We start from the raw sequence: 16,859 nt of genomic DNA on the forward strand, positions 1-16,859 counted from the left end.
TACCTCTGTAGTACACCTTGATTTAAGTCTACCTGGGGGTCAGTATTTGGCCTAGTGGTTAAGATATAAGATGACCACATCCCATATCAGAGTGCCTGAACTCAAGTCCCAACTTCCCTCCCACTTGTACTTTCCTGTGAATTTGCACCCTGCAAGGCAGCAGGTACTGATGGTTCAAGTCCTTGCATTCCTGCAACCCACAGGGAGACCTGGATGGAGTTCCAGGCTCCTGGCTTCCACTTAGCCCCCAGGCATTCCGAGAGTGAACAGCAAATAGGAACTCTCTCTTTGCTTCTCAAGTAAGTATTTAAACTTTAAATTTTTGAAAAATTCCATAATGAGGCCAGCACTGTGGCAGAGCAGGTAAGGCCACCACCTGCAGTGCCAGCATCCTATATAGGCACTGGTTCAAGTCCCGGCTGCCCCACTTCCGATCCAACTCTCTGCTATGGCCTGGGAAAGCAGTAGAAGATGGCCCAAGTCCTTGAGCCCCTGCACCTGCATGGGAGACCCAGAAGAAGCTCCTGGCTCCTAGCTCTGGATTGGCACAGCTCCGAGAGAGACCTCTCTCTCTGCCTCTCTCATTCTCTTTCTGTTTAACTCTGACTTTGAAATAAATAACTCTTTAAAAAAAAAAAAAAAAAACATAAAACTCCATGTTTAAACATAAGAAATCAAAGACAAGTTACCTGCAATTGAGAAATATTTGTCTTACAAACACACCTAAGACAAAATCCTTTAGATCTGGGGGGAGGCACTGTGGCGCAGTAGTTTCAGCATTACTGGCATCCCACGTGAGCACCAGTGTCCTGGCTGCTCCACTTCTGTCCAGCTCTCTACAATGTGGCTGGGAAGGCAGCAGAAGATGACCCAAGTGTTTGGGCCCCTGCCAGCTCCAGAGTTCCTGACTTCAGCCTGTGCCCACCCAGGCCGTACTGGCCATTTGGAGAGTGAACTAGCAGATACAAGATCTCTCTTTCTCTGTCTCTTCATCTCTAACTCTGCCTTTCAAATCAATCAATCAATCAATCTTTTTAAAAAATACTTTACATTAAGCCCTGTGCCACAGAATAATTTTTCAATTAAAAGAATGAACATATATATAACAATATGCAAAATGTTTGTATAAGAAATAAAAGGCTAAGGTTGCTACCATCAAGAAGTGAAACAGGAAGTACAGAGGTGGGAGGCTTTCTTCACTTGATACCTTTGATGTTGTTGAAATTTTGATGTATGAACCTGTTTTTATTTTTATTTACTTCATTATTAAAAAGGACAAGTGGTTAAACTTGCTTTGTTTTCTTCCACACTTTTCTGTAAAACCACATTAATAAAAAGCCTATGTACTGCGTGTCAAGCCTATGCCAGAAGCTTCTGTCTAAGTTACCTCACTTCATCTAAAACATATCACAGAGAGGTCAGTGCTGCAGGTGAGGAGCCTGGAGCCCAGAGAAATTAAGTAAACGAAAGGATCAGAACACTGCTAGTCATTAGCTTTCAAAAAAACAAGAAAAGTTCATGGAGACTGCAATTACTTTAAAAAGGACACATTTTTATTTAAAAGCTTAAAACAAATCACTATCACAGACAGGTAGGCAAACCATGGCCCTATAATCAATATGACAAATCCGTATCACATTCAGATGTGGAGGAAAATGATCGCTATGACAAAGGTGGCCTACCACCTGTTTTAGAAATAAAGTTTTACTGAAGACATCCACACCCACTGCTTTACGTGTCTCCAGCTGCTTTCACACTACAGTGGTAGATCTGGTAGCTCCAACAGAGATTATACGGGTGGCAAATCCTTAAATATTCACTCCTCAGCCTCTTTAAAAAAAACTTGGCCGGGGCTGGCACTGTGGCACAGCAGGTAAAGCCGCCACCTGCAGTGCTGGCATCCCATATGGTTCTAGTCCCGGCTGTTCCACTTCTGATCCAGCTATCTGCTATGGCCTGGGTAAGCAGCAGCAGATGGCTCAAGTCCTTGGGCCCCTGCACCCATGATAGGAGACCCAGAGGAAGCTCCTTGCTTCTGGCTTCGGTTACGGCCAACTGGGGAGTGAACCACTAGATGGACGACCTCTCCCTCTCTCTCTCTCTCTCTCTCTCGCTCTCGCTCTCTCTCTGCCTCTCCTTCTCTCTCTGTGTAACTCTTTCAAATAAATAAATAAATCTTAAAAAAAAAAAACTTGGCCGGCCGGCGCCGTGGCTCAATAGGCTAATCCTCTTCCTTGCGGCGCTGGCACACCGGGTTCTAGTCCCGGTCGGGGCGCCGGATTCTTTCCCGGTTGCCCCTCTTCCAGGCCAGCTCTCTGCTGTGGCCCGGGAAGGCAGTGGAGGATGGCCCAAGTACTTGGGCCCTGCACCCGCATGGGAGATCAGGAGAAGCACCTGGCTCCTGCCATCGGATCAGCACGGTGTGCCGGCCGCAGCGCGTCAGCCGCGGCGGCCATTGGAGGGTGAACCAACAGCAAAAAGGAAGACCTTTCTCTTTGTGTCTCTCTCTCACTGTCCACTCTGCCTGTCAAAAAAAAAAAAAACACCTTGGCCAATATCTGACCAAGTGAAACAATTTATCAAGCATCTTCTATGGTATATGAAGCTTCAGCTAAACAGAAACAGAAATAGAAACAGAAATTTTTAAATCATGCTTTTGTTTCCATAACTATTTTAAACTTTTTTAATTTTAATAATTTAAAGAAAACAGACTGCACATATTTTATACACACAATTCACACTATTTTAAAGGCAAGACACTTGCTATATCCTCACTATAGAAGTTACTGAAAATGAACATTTATCAACACATAGAGCAAAATATTATTGCAATATACCTAACACTTTAAACAGCAAAATTACCTTGGGATTGTGCATAACAATGGTCTCTCCACTTGGAAACTCTAATCTGCGGTGCCACTGATTCGTTGTTACAGCTTTTTTATATTCAGCCTACAGTAATGGGAACATATAATCCAGTGTGACAAATCTCTATCACATCAAAAGTGTGCAAGAAAATGACAGTTATGACACTGACAAAAACAACACTCAGAGAAGCTCCCATTTATTGGCTGGTTATCACAGGTTTTTTAAATCACTTTATATACATTATCTCATTTAAGTAATTACTCTCAATTAAATAAAATTATTCTCAATTAAATATTATCTCCTAAATAATATTATCCCCATTCTATAGAGAAGAAAACCAAGCCCCTTAAGTTTCTCAGGACTACCATAACAGAGTAGCACAAGCCAGGGGCTTACACAAATTTATTGACTCATGCTGAAATCCAGGTCAGCATGGCCATGGCCTCTCTGAAACATGTAAGGAAGTCCTTCCGGCCTTGCCCTAGCTCCTGATGCTGCCATTGTTCTCTGGCACTCCTGGACTTGAAGCATAACCCCTTCCTCTGCCTTCATCATCACACAGCATTGTTCCTGCGTGTCTCTGTCTCTCTTCTCTTCTCCTTAAAAAGACACCAACCATATTGCATAAAGGTCTAAACCTACTCCAGTATGACCTCATGGTAACTAATTATATCTGTAGTGACCCTATTTCCAAACTAAGGTACTAGGAGTTAGTACTTCAGTGTACCAATTTTGAGTGCAGGCGTGAGCAGGACACAATTTAAGCCATAACAGATATTTTGAGTGCTGTACACAGTTAGTTACACAATTACACAACTGAGAGTAGCAATGGCAGAAGTGTGGTTCACTTTCACCCAGGACTTTCTGACTCCAAAGCCTTGACTGTCCAATCATTTTCTTACTCTTCCTCCAGATACACAATTCTGCTTTCTATGAAGCGCAAGGCTGAGGGCCTGCTGGGAAGGGATACAGCACGCAGTAAAGGGGAAATCTGGCACGCCTACTGTACAGTCTTTTACATACTTATTTTTTTAAATGACAAGTATAAATTGTTAGTTGTACTTAAGCGATTATCCAACAGTCATGTTAAAATGCAAGTCTTTCTTTTTGTGTCCTCCACAATCACTCAGTGACAGCTTTCAAGAGCTGATCAAGGAGCCAGCATTGTGGAGCACCAGGTTAAGTCACCACCTGCCAACACCAGTATCCCATAAGGGCACTGGTTCCAGTCCCAGCTGTTCCACTTCTGATCCAGCTCCTTGCTAATCCACTTGGGAAAGCAGAGAAGATGGCCCATATGCTTGGGTCATTTCCACCCACAAGGGAGACTGGGATAGAGTTCCAGGTTTGCTCTGGCCCAGCCCCACCCCATCCCACCCGTTGTGGCCATTTGGCAGTAAAAAAGTAGAGGAGAGATTTTCTGTCTCTCCTGCTGTTATTCTGTCTTTCAAATAAATAAATTAATCTTAAAAAAATATTTCTGGGGCCGGCATTGTGGCATAGAGGGTAAGGCCACCACCTGCGACACTGGCATCCCATGTGGACACTGGTTGGAGCTCTGGCTGTTTTACTTCTGATCCAGCTCTCCGCTAATGTGCCTGGGAAAGTACCCTCCTGGGAGACCCAGAAGAAGCTCTTGGCTTGGTCTGGTCCATCTAGCTGTTTCAGTCATTTGGGGAGTGAACCAGCAGATGGAAGATCTCTCTCTCTGTCTTCCTCCCTTTCTAACAGTGCCTTTCAAATAAATGAAAATAAATCTTTTAAAAAATATTTATTATGAGGTGAAATTTTTAAAATGTCTGAAGCCTCTGCTCTTAATAAACATTTTTTTCCAATTTACTTAATCCCAACTAACCCTTTCTCACTAGGCCAACATTTATGTTTTGCTACTGATTTGGTTAAACCGTACTTCACAGTCACTACTATTGAACTTAATATTTAGCAGGCATGTTTGATTTAATCATGTGTAGGAATTATATTTAGGGGCCGGCGCTGTGGCACAGTAGGTTTACCCTCCACCTGCAGCGCCAGCATCCCATGTGGGTGTCAGTCCTAGTCTTGGCTGCTCCTCTCCTGATCCAGCTCTCTGCTATGTCCTGGGAAAGCAGCTGAAGATGGCCCAAGTGCTTGGGCCCCTGCGCCCACATGGGAGACCCAGAAGAAGCTCCTGGCTCCTCAATTCAGATCAGCTCAGGCTCCGGCCATTGTGGCCATTTGGGGAGTGAACCAGTGGATGGAAGACCTTTCTCTCTGTCTCTCCCTCTCTCTGTAACTCTACCTATCAAATAAATAATAAATATTTAAAAAAAAAGAACTGCATTTATCAAAACCAAAAAGAAAAATACAAAAAAAGCTTGCTAGAAAAAATATTCGTAGATAAAGACTAGTCTAAGAAAATGGTTTCAGAAGGCAAAATTTGATTTAAAAAGGAAGTAAGATTGTGACTGAGGGGACGGCATTGTAGTGCAGTGGATTAAGCTGCAGCTTGCAATAACATCGTCCCACATCAGAGCACCAGTTCAAGTCCCAGCTGCTCTGCTTCCAATCTGACTTCCCGTTAACGTGCCTGGGAAGGCAACAGAAGATGATCCATGTATGTGGGCCCCTACCAGCCATGTGGGAAACCTGGATGCAGTTCCAGACTCTTGGCTTAGACCTGTCCCAGTCCTGACAGCTGTAGCCAGTTTAGGAGTGAACCAGTGTCATCTTCTCTCTGTCACTCTTTCAAACAAATAAATATACCTTTTTTTTTAATTTGTGACTGTATTTTTATTTCTATTAGTTGTTTCTCAAGAAAAATAAAATTAGTACTTAACAGTGGTACTTATACCATCAGCTCCAAAAAAAACACAAAGCCAAGTCCTTGTTTAAAGTCACTCTCAAAATATAAATCCAAGGATAACTAACATTTTGGAGAGCACTTGGCACAGTGGGAACACACTGACTGCAATGCCCATATCCCATACTGGAGTCTCCGGGTCTCAGTCCTGACTCTGCCTGTTTCCAGTTTCCTGCTTATGTGCACCGGAGGCGGCAGGTGATGGGTCAAGTACGTGGATCCCTGCTACCCAGAGAAACCTGGACTGAGTTCTGGGATCCTAGTTCCAGCCTGGCCCAGTCCAGCAGTGTGGGCATTTGGGAAATAAATCAGCAGATGGAAGATCTGTCTGTCTCTCTGCCTTTCAAATAAATAAAAATAAATGAAGTTGACAAGTCAATGTTAAAAAACAATTTTACAGGCCCCTTTTGATGTTAATGTTAGGATTTATTCACACAAACTTTACGAACTACTACGGGGCTGGAACTGTGGTACAATAGGTTAATCTTCCACCTGCAGCACCAGCATCCCAAGTGGGTGCCGGTTCCAGTCCTGGCTGCTCCTCTTCAGATCCAGCTCTCTGCTATGGCCTGGGAAAGCAGTAGAAGATGGCCCAAGCGCTTGGGTAACTGCCCCCCCATGGGAGACTGGGAAAAAGCTCCTGGCTCCCAGCTTTGGATTAGCCCAGCTCTGGCTGTTGCAGCCATTTAGGGAGTGAACCAGGGGATGGAAAACCTCTTTCTATCTCTCCCCCTCTCACTGTCTGTAACTTTACCTCTCAAATAAATAAATAAAATCTTAAAAAAAAAAAAAAAGCATTAAAAAAAAAACTAACCAAAATGCTCTACATCTCATCTTCCATGTGGGCAACTGAATTCATTTAGTTTATTTCAAATTTAATATTCAACTATTAAGTGGAATTAGCACAAGAAATTAACACAATTATATAAAAGAACATTAACCATCCTGCTAGTAAGTTCCATGACAATTCTTCCTAACCTAAAGTGTTAATTTTCACAAGTCAGAGACTGATTTCAAGCCTTTTACTAAACATTGATTCAGACAGGTCTACATGCGGGGCCTCTGTTGCCAACACCAATCCCAGCAGCCCAGGTCCTTCTGAAGGTCTGGTGCAGGCGGCTCCCTAGACCTGAGGAGCCCGGAAAGCACCCTGTCTTCCAGCAGAGCAGCAGCCCACGTCACAAACACTGGGGCCTAGAGAACGCAGCCTCCGCTGCAAACAGCCAGCTCCAGCGCGAGTGGCACCGCACGAGGCGCCAGGGTCCACAAGGCCTAGGTTTTGCAAAGGAAAGCACACAGGAATCAAGCGCTCGTACCTCTAGTTTCTCACTGAACTCCTCCGTATAGGGAATGAATCGGCTGTCGGTGTCCCCCTTGTAAAACCAGGTGCAGCGTCTCACTTCAGTGGGCTCCTCTTCCCAGTACACTGCTCTCCTCACGCGGTCATAGAGGTAAACGTCGTAGCGCCCGCCGTCTGTGCCCAGAACCACGCTCTCAGGGTCTGGCTGAACTGGAGGAACAATGCCCACGTTTTACCCGACTGTTTTAAGGCATACTTACAAATAAACAACAACGAACATGGCGACTAGTCAATCCTGAGAGACAAAGAACTAAGCTCATTCTTACTGACAAACCCAAGATTACAATTAATCTATGCTGCTCAAAATCACGACCCTTCTTGACTGGAAAAGAAACAGCCAGGGCACACTTAGAAACATGATCATAAAGTAGTTCATATAACTGATAAAGTAATTCAAACAATTGGCAGTTTTTTTTTTTTTTTTTTTTTTAAGTCCAGGCTGAAACATTTACCTACAGCAAGGCTCTATTATGTAAGCTGCTAAAGGACATTGATATCAGGGACTTATTCTCCCAGGAGCAAAGAGCACCAGGATAAGGAAGTAACTCTCGATGTTGCATGACTTCTCAGAGCCTGAGCACACCCTTCAAGAGAGAGCATTTGCAGAACTCCTCTCACTGTGGGACACTGTGTATACAGAGCGTCTCTGGGAATGAGGCCCACAGAAAATGTGCTGTAAGTGCCCCCATAACTACAAATGAATGAGGGAACTAGGGAAACTGAAACCTACATTAAATGAACTACTATACTTCTCTGATTCAAAGCACTTCTAAACAAAGGATGAAAGTACACAAAGCTTTCTTCGAATACCCTGCTCTAATAACTCTGGACTTGTATCACCGACTTAAGACACAGTCTGGGGACTGGCGCTGTGGGGAAGCAGGTAAAAGCTGCTGCCGGCAGTGCTGGCATCCCATATGGGCGCCGGTTTGGGTCTCAGCTGTTCCAATTCCGATCCAGCTCTCTGATAATGGCCTTGGAAAGCAGTAGAAGATGGCCCAAACCCTTAGGCCCCTGAACCTACTTGGGAGACCTAGAAGAAGTTCTTGGATCATGGCTTTGGATAGGCCCAGCTCCAGCCAATGCGGCCATTTGGGGAATAAACCAGCGGATGGAAGTCCTCACTCTCTGCCTTTGCCTTTCAAATAAATTAATTTAAAAAAAAAAAAAAAAAAAAAAAGGTACGGAGTCTGGTGAAGTCCAGAGTAGATTAAGGAATCTGACATTAACAAAAATCGGCCCTGGACAAACAGCCTCATAAACCCCCCTCACTTCTCTTCCTACACCAGACACCACTGATGCCTGCTCAGTACCCACCTGAGTTATAGATTTCTTCAAGATTCATGGAGTCCAGCACACTGAAAGGCATCCACAGTTGTTTGTGTTCCACCTCCTTGCAGTAGAACCAGTGGGGCTGAACAGGCTCGTACTGGTTCTGAAGGAGAAAGGGAGCCGGCCCCTGCACAGAGGGACCTGCAGGCCTGGCGAGCGCCTGCTGCTGCGCTGGCGACTGCACCGGAGGCGGGGCCTGGGAAGACAACAAACGTCACGTCTGCCCGTGCTGCACCGCCAGAGACACAAATTTCAACATCAGCGATACTTACCCTACATGTTTTTCTCAACAAATATTTACTTTTAAATATTTATTTACTTATTTATTTGAAAGGCAGAGTTGGAGCCAGAGCTGAGGCGTAGCAGGTAAAGCTACTGCCTGCAATGCCAGCATCCCATATGGGCACCAGTTCGAGCCCTGGCTGCTCTGCTTCCAATCCAGCTCCCTGCTGATGCGCCCGAGAAGTCAGTGGAGGATGGCCCGAGTGCTTGGGCCCCTGCACTCACAGGGGAGACCTGGAAGACACTCCTGGTTCCTGGCTTCAGCCTGGCCCAGCCACGGCTGACCCGGCCATTTAGGAAGTGAACCAACGGATGGAAGATCTGTCTCTCCTCTCTTTTTCTCCATAACTTTGCCTTTCAAATAAATAAATGAATCTTTGAAAAAAGAAAGAAAGGTAGAGTTAGATAGAGAGAGTGTGTGTGTGAGAGAGTTCTATTTGCTGGTTCGCTTCCCAAATGGCTACAAAAGCCAAGAGCCAGGAGCCCATAAATCCATCCAGGTGGCAGGGTCCTAAGCATCTGGGCCATCATCCACTGCTTTTCCAGATACAGTACATTGGAGCTGGGTGAGAAATGGAGCAGTCAGGACTGGAACAAGTGTTCACATGGGATGCCAATGTCATGGGCAGCTTAACCCACTATGCCCATGCCAGCCTCTGAACAAATATTTAGTGAAATACTTAGATGCATACACCTCTTTATTTTTTTTTTTTTTTCAAAAAAAAGAAAGAAAGAAACCCAAAATCAGTGACAAAGTGAACCACTGTCTCACAAGGATGCAAAGTAAACATATCTTCAGAGGAGTCAACTTAGCAGGATGTCTCCCTGATTTATTTAACCTTTGAAATGTGCATGGGGCAGGCACTTGGCTTTTGGTGCAGATGCATGTGGAGACACCCATGCCTCCTATTGGGGTACCTGGATGTGACACTCAACTCCCGACATAAGCTTCCTACTAACGCACACCACTGGAGGCAATGATTATGGCTGAAGTTAAGTGAGCTGGTTCACTCCCCAGCTGTCTACAACAACCAGAGCTACGCCGATCAGGAGCCAGGAGCCTCCTCTGGGTCTCCCACATGGGTGCAGGGGCCCAAGGACTTGAGCCATCTTCCACTGCTTTCCCAGGCCAAAGCAGAGAGCTGGATCAGAAGTACAGCAGCTGGGACTCAAACCCATATGGATGCCGGCACTGCAGGCAGCAGCTTCACCCACTACACCACAGCGCCACCCCCTCAAATAACTAAATGTTTATAAATAAATAAATAAAGATGAGAAGCTGCCAGTCTGTTCAGACAATAATTGTTTTGACTCTCCCGTGTCCCTGGATGACATTTATTATCAATATCTTACACGAAAATCTGGAAATACTGAAAGGTAGCTAACTCATTAAAAAAAACTTTTTAGTTCAGTAAACAAGTAAATAAAAACTAAAATATGAGCCATCCAATTAGCTTCCTTGAGAACAATGCTGACTTCAAGCATGCAGCTTACAAAGAATGCCCTCTGAAAATGATTTGTCATGTTTCTTAAACTACAGGTTAAGGTTGGGGCCAGCGCTGTGGTGTAGAATGTAAAGCCGCCACCTGCAGTGCCAGCATCCCATATGGGCACTGGTTTGAGTCCTGGCTGCTCCACTTCCAATCCAGCTCTCTGCTATGGCCGGGGAAAGCAGTAGAAGATGGCCCAAGTCCTTGGGCCCCTGCACCTCCGTGGGAGACTGGGAAGAAGTTCTGGGCTCCTGGCTTCAGATCCACCCAGCTGCAGCCATTGTGGCCAATTGGGGAGTGAACCAGCAGATGGAAGCCCTCTCTCTCTGTCTCTCTCCCTCTCCTTCTCTTTGTATGTAACTCTGACTTTCAAATAAATAAATAAATCTTTAAAAAAAAATACAGGTTAAGGTGAAACAGAGAAAAAAACTTAGAGGGAACAGTTTGCATACAAGAGCACGGCCCCTACCGGCGGCAAGGATCCGGGAAGCATCTGGTACATCTGCACAGGGGGCACGGAGGGCACGGGGGGCGCGGGAGGCGCGGCGTGGGCTGGCATCTGGCACTGCTGCAGCTGTGGTGGTGCAATGTAAGGGTTAGCCCGGCTGCTGACCGGGGTGTGGCGGTACGGGTTGTATCCTTGTTGAGGGGTTCCTTGGGGCGGGCTCCCAAAGGTGGAAGGAGGGAGACTGCTCGGCTGAGAAGGCAGGAAAGTATTCACTCCCATCTGTGAGGAAGGTGGAGCACCATACTGAGCCTTGGGAACGGATGGCGGATACGCGTTCAGGACGTCTTGGGATCCAGGTGTGAAAGGGAGAGCGGCCGACTGTCCCGCCGGCGCCGCTGCCGTCGTTAACGGTGACTGTCCGATGTTCCCGAAAGGGTCGCTGCTGCTCGAGACCTGAGAGAAGTAGCTGAACGTCTGCGGGGTGGACGCGTGAACAGAGGTCTGCCCGAGGAAGCTGTCCTCCTCACCTACCTCCGAGGAGTCCTCTGAAACACAGCAGAGGGCGAGCGATTACAGGTACTCCCCGTGGACAGGGACCCTCTTAGAGGGGGAGCTGGCTGAGGGGAAGCAGGAAGTTCACACACCTTAAATAAAAGGTTTCTGGGGGAAAAAAAGAGCTAACAATTGTATCTCTGCATTTGCAGCCCAACTTACATGTCTCCATTAGAGGGAAAAAATTTTCTTTGAAATTAAAAACTAGAAAATATGAATAAGGAAAAACAAAAGGAGAGAACAAGTATAATTTGCTTGTAAGTCTGCCTCCCAGAGACAACCACCGTCAACACTGCATTTTGGTACCTACTCTTTTTATATTTTTTAAATAAATATAAATAAATATAAATAGCTGTAAATATAGATTTTTTTAGAACTTCATGTATTTGAAAGGCAGAGTTAGAGAGACAAGGAGAAAGAGAGGTCTTCCATCTGCTGGTTCATTCCCTGAATGGCTGCAATGGCCAGGGCAGGGCCAGGATGAACCAAGGAGCCTAGAACTCCATCCAAGTCTCCCACACAGGGCGGCAGGGACCCAAGCCCTTGGGCCATCCTCTGCTGCCTTCCCAGGAGCATTCAGGAAGCTGGATCAGAAGTGGAGCAGCTGGGGCTGGAACCAGTATTCAGATGCGATGCCAGTGTCACAGGCAGCAGCTTAACTGGCTGCATCATGCTGGCCCCATAAATGTATAGTTTTCTAAAAATAAAAACAAAATTTGTACTGCTATTTGTATACATTATTTTGGTCCTTTCATTTTTCCTAAGAAATAATTAAAATGTGACTCTAGGGCAGGTGTTTGGTCTAGTGACCTGTGATCTACATTGGAGTGTCTGGGTTCAATTCCCAGCTCCAGCTCTTCAATCCAATTTCTGCTGATGCAGATCCTGAGAGGCCATGGTGATGGCTCAAGTGATTGGGTTCCTGCAACCCACTTGGGAAACCTGGAATTAGTTCCTGGGTCCCAAGTGGGAGGCTTTGTATTTGGGTAGTGAACCACTAGATGGAAGGTGTCTCTTTCACTCCCCCCTCTAATTTCCTCCTCTACACCCTGTACTGTCTCCCAGATAAATTAAATATTTTAAAGTAGTGTTTTTAAAAAGTTGTTCCATTACCTAACCACAAATAATTTCATTTCTACAGTCATGACAAGGAAGTACAAATATTAACTCTGCTGACAAGAAAGGGTGTGTCACAGCTCTCACCTACAAGTGAACGTGTGGTGTCTGCACTCCCAAGGAAAGCAGGTCAGCCATTAATAGCCATGCCAAAGACCACGCAGCTTCACAACCAGAGCGTCAGTCACTACAGAGCACCATCTTCCACACAAGGTCAGTTCCTCCCTTTGCCCAACTTAATCCTCGCCTCGGGTATTACAAACTCCAAACAATCTCTCTTCTGCTCTGTTAGCAAAGCATTTTACTTTTCTATGACCTTAAAGGTCCACCCCATGCTTCCTAACTAACTTCTATGAGGGGCTGGTGCTGTGGCATAGCAGGCAGAGTGGTCACTTGGGCATCCCATATGAGTGCCAGTTCCAGTCCTGGCTGCTCCGGTTCTGATCCAGCTCTCGTCTATGGCCTAGGAAAGCAGCAAAAGATGACCCAAGTGCTTGGGCCCCTGCACCCACATGGGAGACCCGGAAGAAGCTCCTGGCTCTTGGCTTGGGACTGGCCCAGCTCCAGCCCTTGTGGCCATCTGGAGAGAGAAGCAGTAGATGAAAGATCTCTCTCTCTCTCTGCCTTTCAAATAAATTAATTAATCTTTAAAAACAATAATAATAAAAATTGTGTAAGCCCTTAGCTTGCAGAATTCCTCCTCCTCTTAATCTTCCTCTCTCCTCACTCCCTCTTATCTCCAACTGCGGAAGACACGAGCCCACCAGGGGATGAACCCACTCCCAGCACACAGGCACACCACGCCCCTGCCCAGGGAGTCCTGCCAGAGGGTGGTTCCTTTCACACTCCAGGCTTCCTCTTGACCTCTGCTGAAGGAGTTCATAAAGCTCAGAGACACTCTGGCTTAAACTCTTTTTTTTTTTTTTAAGATTTTTAGTTGCTTGAAAGACAAAGTTACAGAGAGAGGGAAAGAGAGAGAGAGGTCTTCCATCCACTGGTTTACTCCCCAAATGGCTGCAACGGCCAGAGCTGAGCTGATCCAAAGTGAGGAGTCAGGAGCTTCTTCTGGGTCTCCCATGTGGGTGCAGGGGCCCAAGGACTTGGGCCATCTTCTACTGCTTTCCCAGGCCACAGCAGAGAGCTGGATGCGAAGTGGAGCAGCCCGGACTTGAATCGGTGCCCATGTGGGATGCCGGCACTGCAGGCCAGGGCTTTAACCTACTGCGCCACAGAGACAGCCCCTGTGGCTTAAACTTCTATGTGGCTCCTACGTTTTGCATCCATCAATTTAAATAAGCTATTCCACTATGCAAATTTGGGCCACAATCCTAGAAGACACAATCTCAAATTTTCAAATCTCCAGAGAACAAAATTTCTAAAGTCTAAAAGCCCCAAACTCTAAAATCCCAAAGGACCAAACTCCTGAAAATACAATTCTGGGGAAAATAATTGTTGCGGCCAACTGGGGAGTGAACCAGAGGATGGAAGACCTCTCTCTCTCTGCATAACTCTGCCTTTCAAATAAATTTAAAAATAAATAAATGGCAGTTGGGCCATCTTGTGCTGCTTTCCCAGGAGCAGTCACAGGGAGCCAATCAGTAGTGGAGCAGCCAGGCCTTGAACTGATGCTCTGACATGGGATACCGTTGCAAGCCATGGTTTAACCCATTGTGCCCACCACGCAGGCTCAGAACACTTCCACATTCATTTCTACCTGGGGGTCCTCTTTATCTAGTTTCCTTGGACTCACATCCTATTGTCTTCTGAAAACCCTCTCCAGGCCCCACCCAAAATTACACTTTGCCTATGATCTCGCATACAACCAAAACCACTAACGCCTTCCCCAGAATTCAGCTTTCTACCCTCATCACGCCTTTCCCCCATCATTGGAATTGCTATTTTCGGCATTTTGGCTTTCAGAATCTCAATCTTTTAGCATCTTAAACTTTTGGGATTGTGATTTTCCATCTTTCAGGACCTCGTCTTTCACGATTACCACTGCACACACTAATCACCGTTCACGATGCACTCCTCTCACTTGTTTCTTTCCAACTAAAGACACCACCTCCTGGACAAGGCCCTCTGCACCCTTCTACTTTTCTGGTACACTCGTATTTCCAGTTCCCACGAACTTCCCTGGGATTCATCTGCACCCAGTTCATCCCCCAACAACTAAGAGCAGGCGAAAAGCCTCTGGGCTGTCTTTCATCCTTTAAGAGAACTTGAGATCAACCGGTACGAGAAACTGCTTTCTAATTAACATCAATCACAAAGGAACTCCCACCTCAGCGTGCAGCTTGCCTCCCCTCGGGTGCTTTCTGATTTCACAGACACCTACGGGATCCAGCCCACAACCCTAATGAGCACCTGCACCGTGAGACCCCCAGCTCCACCTCAAACCCAGAGCGTCCGCACGCGCCCCATCCTCCAGCAGACCCAGTCACTCACACCTCAGACTCCGTTCATCACCCTAACCGCCCTTTGCTCCTTTTACCACACCTGGGTAACAGCCACCCAAACTTTCCAACCAGAAACCTCAAGTCTCTCAGACTCCTTCCTCCCTCTCACGCCTTCATTTAATCAGACACTCATCAGAGAAGCGGGAACACGGCACCTATGAAGTGCCAGGCACAGGGCTCAGCCTGGGAACCAAAACGGAATGGAAACTGCCCTGGCGGCTGACACAGCTGACCAGCCGGCCTCCGGTGAGTCTCTACAATTTCATAGCCTAAAATTCTCTCACATCTGCACCCTGCTCTTCATACGCAGCATGGCTGGCTTAGACTGCAGTGCCCAGCCCTCACGATGGTCTCCAGACTGCCCACTCTCGCCAGTCAGCCTGTTCCAGCGTATTCTATGCAAACTCTAGTCTTGGGGTGGGTACTGCGGCACAGCAAGTTAAGTCAGAGCTTGGGATGCCCGTATCCCATTTGGAAGCACCTCTGCTTCCAAGGCAACTTCCTGCTTGTGCACCTGGGACCCAGTAAATGACAACCCAAGTCTCTGGATGCCTGCCACCCACATAGAGACCCAGATGGAGTTCCTGGCTCCTGGCTTCAGCCTGGCCCAACCCCGGATGCTGTGGGCATTTGGGGAGTGAACAAATGGATAGGAGTTTTCTCCTATCTGTGTATGTGTGTCTCTCCCTCTCTGTCACTCTACCTTTCAAATAAATAAATCTTTTTTTTAAAGATTTTATTTATTTATTTGAGAGGTAGAGTGACAGAGAGACAGAGAGACAGACAGAAAGGTCTTCTATCTGCTAGTTCATTTCCCAAATGGCTGCAACGGCCAGAGCTGGGCCAATCCTAAGCCAGCAGCTTCTCCCGGGTCTCCAACGCAGTGAAGGGGCCCAAGCACTTGGGCCATCTTCTACTGCTTTCCCAGGCCATAGCAGAGAGCTGGATCACAAGAGGAGCAGCTGGGATACAAACCAGCACCCATATGGCATGCCAGCGCCATAGGCAGAGGCTTAGCCCACTATACCACAGTGCCGGCCCCCTCAAATACATAAAGCTTTACACACACACACTTTTTTGAAAACTCTGGTCTTTCTGAAACACCTGATTTCACTATCCCACGCCCCACAGGATGCACTACAAAGTCCCTGGAATGGTGTATGAGGGCCACAGATTACCGCGGCCTCTCCTCCACACACTGTCACAGTGGGCAGGGACACACAACAGGACAGAGGGGAGAGGCCCATCCTGCCTCACACCTCCCACCACCAACTCCTGCCAAGTCTGCGGGTTTTCTCACACCTCCAGCCTCACTCACATCTACGTATCTTTTTTGTTGTTCTTAAAGATGTATTCGTTAATTTTGAAAATCAGAGTTGCAGAGATGGAGAGCCGGAAAGAGATCGTCCACCCACTGGTTCACTCCCCAGATGGCCCCAGCAGCCAGCGCTGGGCAAGGCCGGTGCCAGGAGCTTCATCTCAGTCACCTAAGTGCCTGGCAGAGTCCAAGCACTTGAGTCGTCTCCCTCCGCTTTCCCAGGCCTTAGCAGGGAGCTGGACAGGAAGCGGAACAGCCCATACTGGATGCCAGGGCTGCAGCGGCAGCTTTACCCACTATGCCACAATGCCAGCCCTCAATGTCTCTTTCAACTCAAGCATCGCCTCCTCTCCAAGGCCCTGAGGGCCTAAAGGACATCCTCTCCCTGACCAGCAGCCTGAGCCACGTCGCAAGCACAGCAGTGTACTATCCCTCTCCCTCGCTGTGCTAACAGGGAGGCTGACACGGTGGGCATCCGTGTACCAGCCACACTGTGCGGCTGCTGCAGGCAGGCCTCGGTGCGTCCTGACATGCGGGACAGGGCCTGGCAAGCAGAAGCTGCTCAATCCACGTTTCCTGAATGTATGAAACCATTTCCTGTGCATCTCCCACTGGCATGATCAATGGGCGCTACCAAAAATCTGGCTCTTTTTGTCTCTGGAGAGTCACTGAATGGATTTCGAACTATGAGACGTTTTCACAGATGGAAAAAACACTTGCTACAGAATTTTACTTCTAAAACTATTAATGTGTGTTCTCGCAAAAATAAATAAATAAACTCTAACAATTGCAAAG

At 46.9% G+C, this 16,859-nt stretch overlaps 1 protein-coding gene across 4 annotated transcripts in view; it reads right to left on the reverse strand.

The window, feature by feature from the left end:
- SEC23IP (SEC23 interacting protein) overlaps positions 1-16,859 on the reverse strand; it is a 55,256-nt gene that overhangs the window by 35,781 nt on the left and 2,616 nt on the right. For all 4 annotated transcript variants that reach the window (XR_016221914.1, XR_016221916.1, XM_008270608.5 and 1 more), the window contains exons 2-5: positions 10,641-11,164; positions 8,385-8,595; positions 7,024-7,217; positions 2,863-2,952 (exon numbers count right to left, since the gene is read on the reverse strand). Coding sequence is in view for 2 of the 4 variants with exons in the window: in XM_008270608.5 (XP_008268830.4) it covers positions 2,863-2,952; positions 7,024-7,217; positions 8,385-8,595; positions 10,641-11,164 (1,019 nt within the window). In the remaining 2 variants the exon portion in view is untranslated. The remainder of the gene's footprint in view (positions 1-2,862; positions 2,953-7,023; positions 7,218-8,384; positions 8,596-10,640; positions 11,165-16,859) is intronic.

The sequence above is a fragment of the Oryctolagus cuniculus genome, chromosome 15 (genome assembly GCF_051225735.1).
Source record: "Oryctolagus cuniculus isolate XC-2025 breed Fujian yellow rabbit chromosome 15, ASM5122573v1, whole genome shotgun sequence".
In the NCBI taxonomy this organism is placed as follows: domain Eukaryota; kingdom Metazoa; phylum Chordata; class Mammalia; order Lagomorpha; family Leporidae; genus Oryctolagus; species Oryctolagus cuniculus.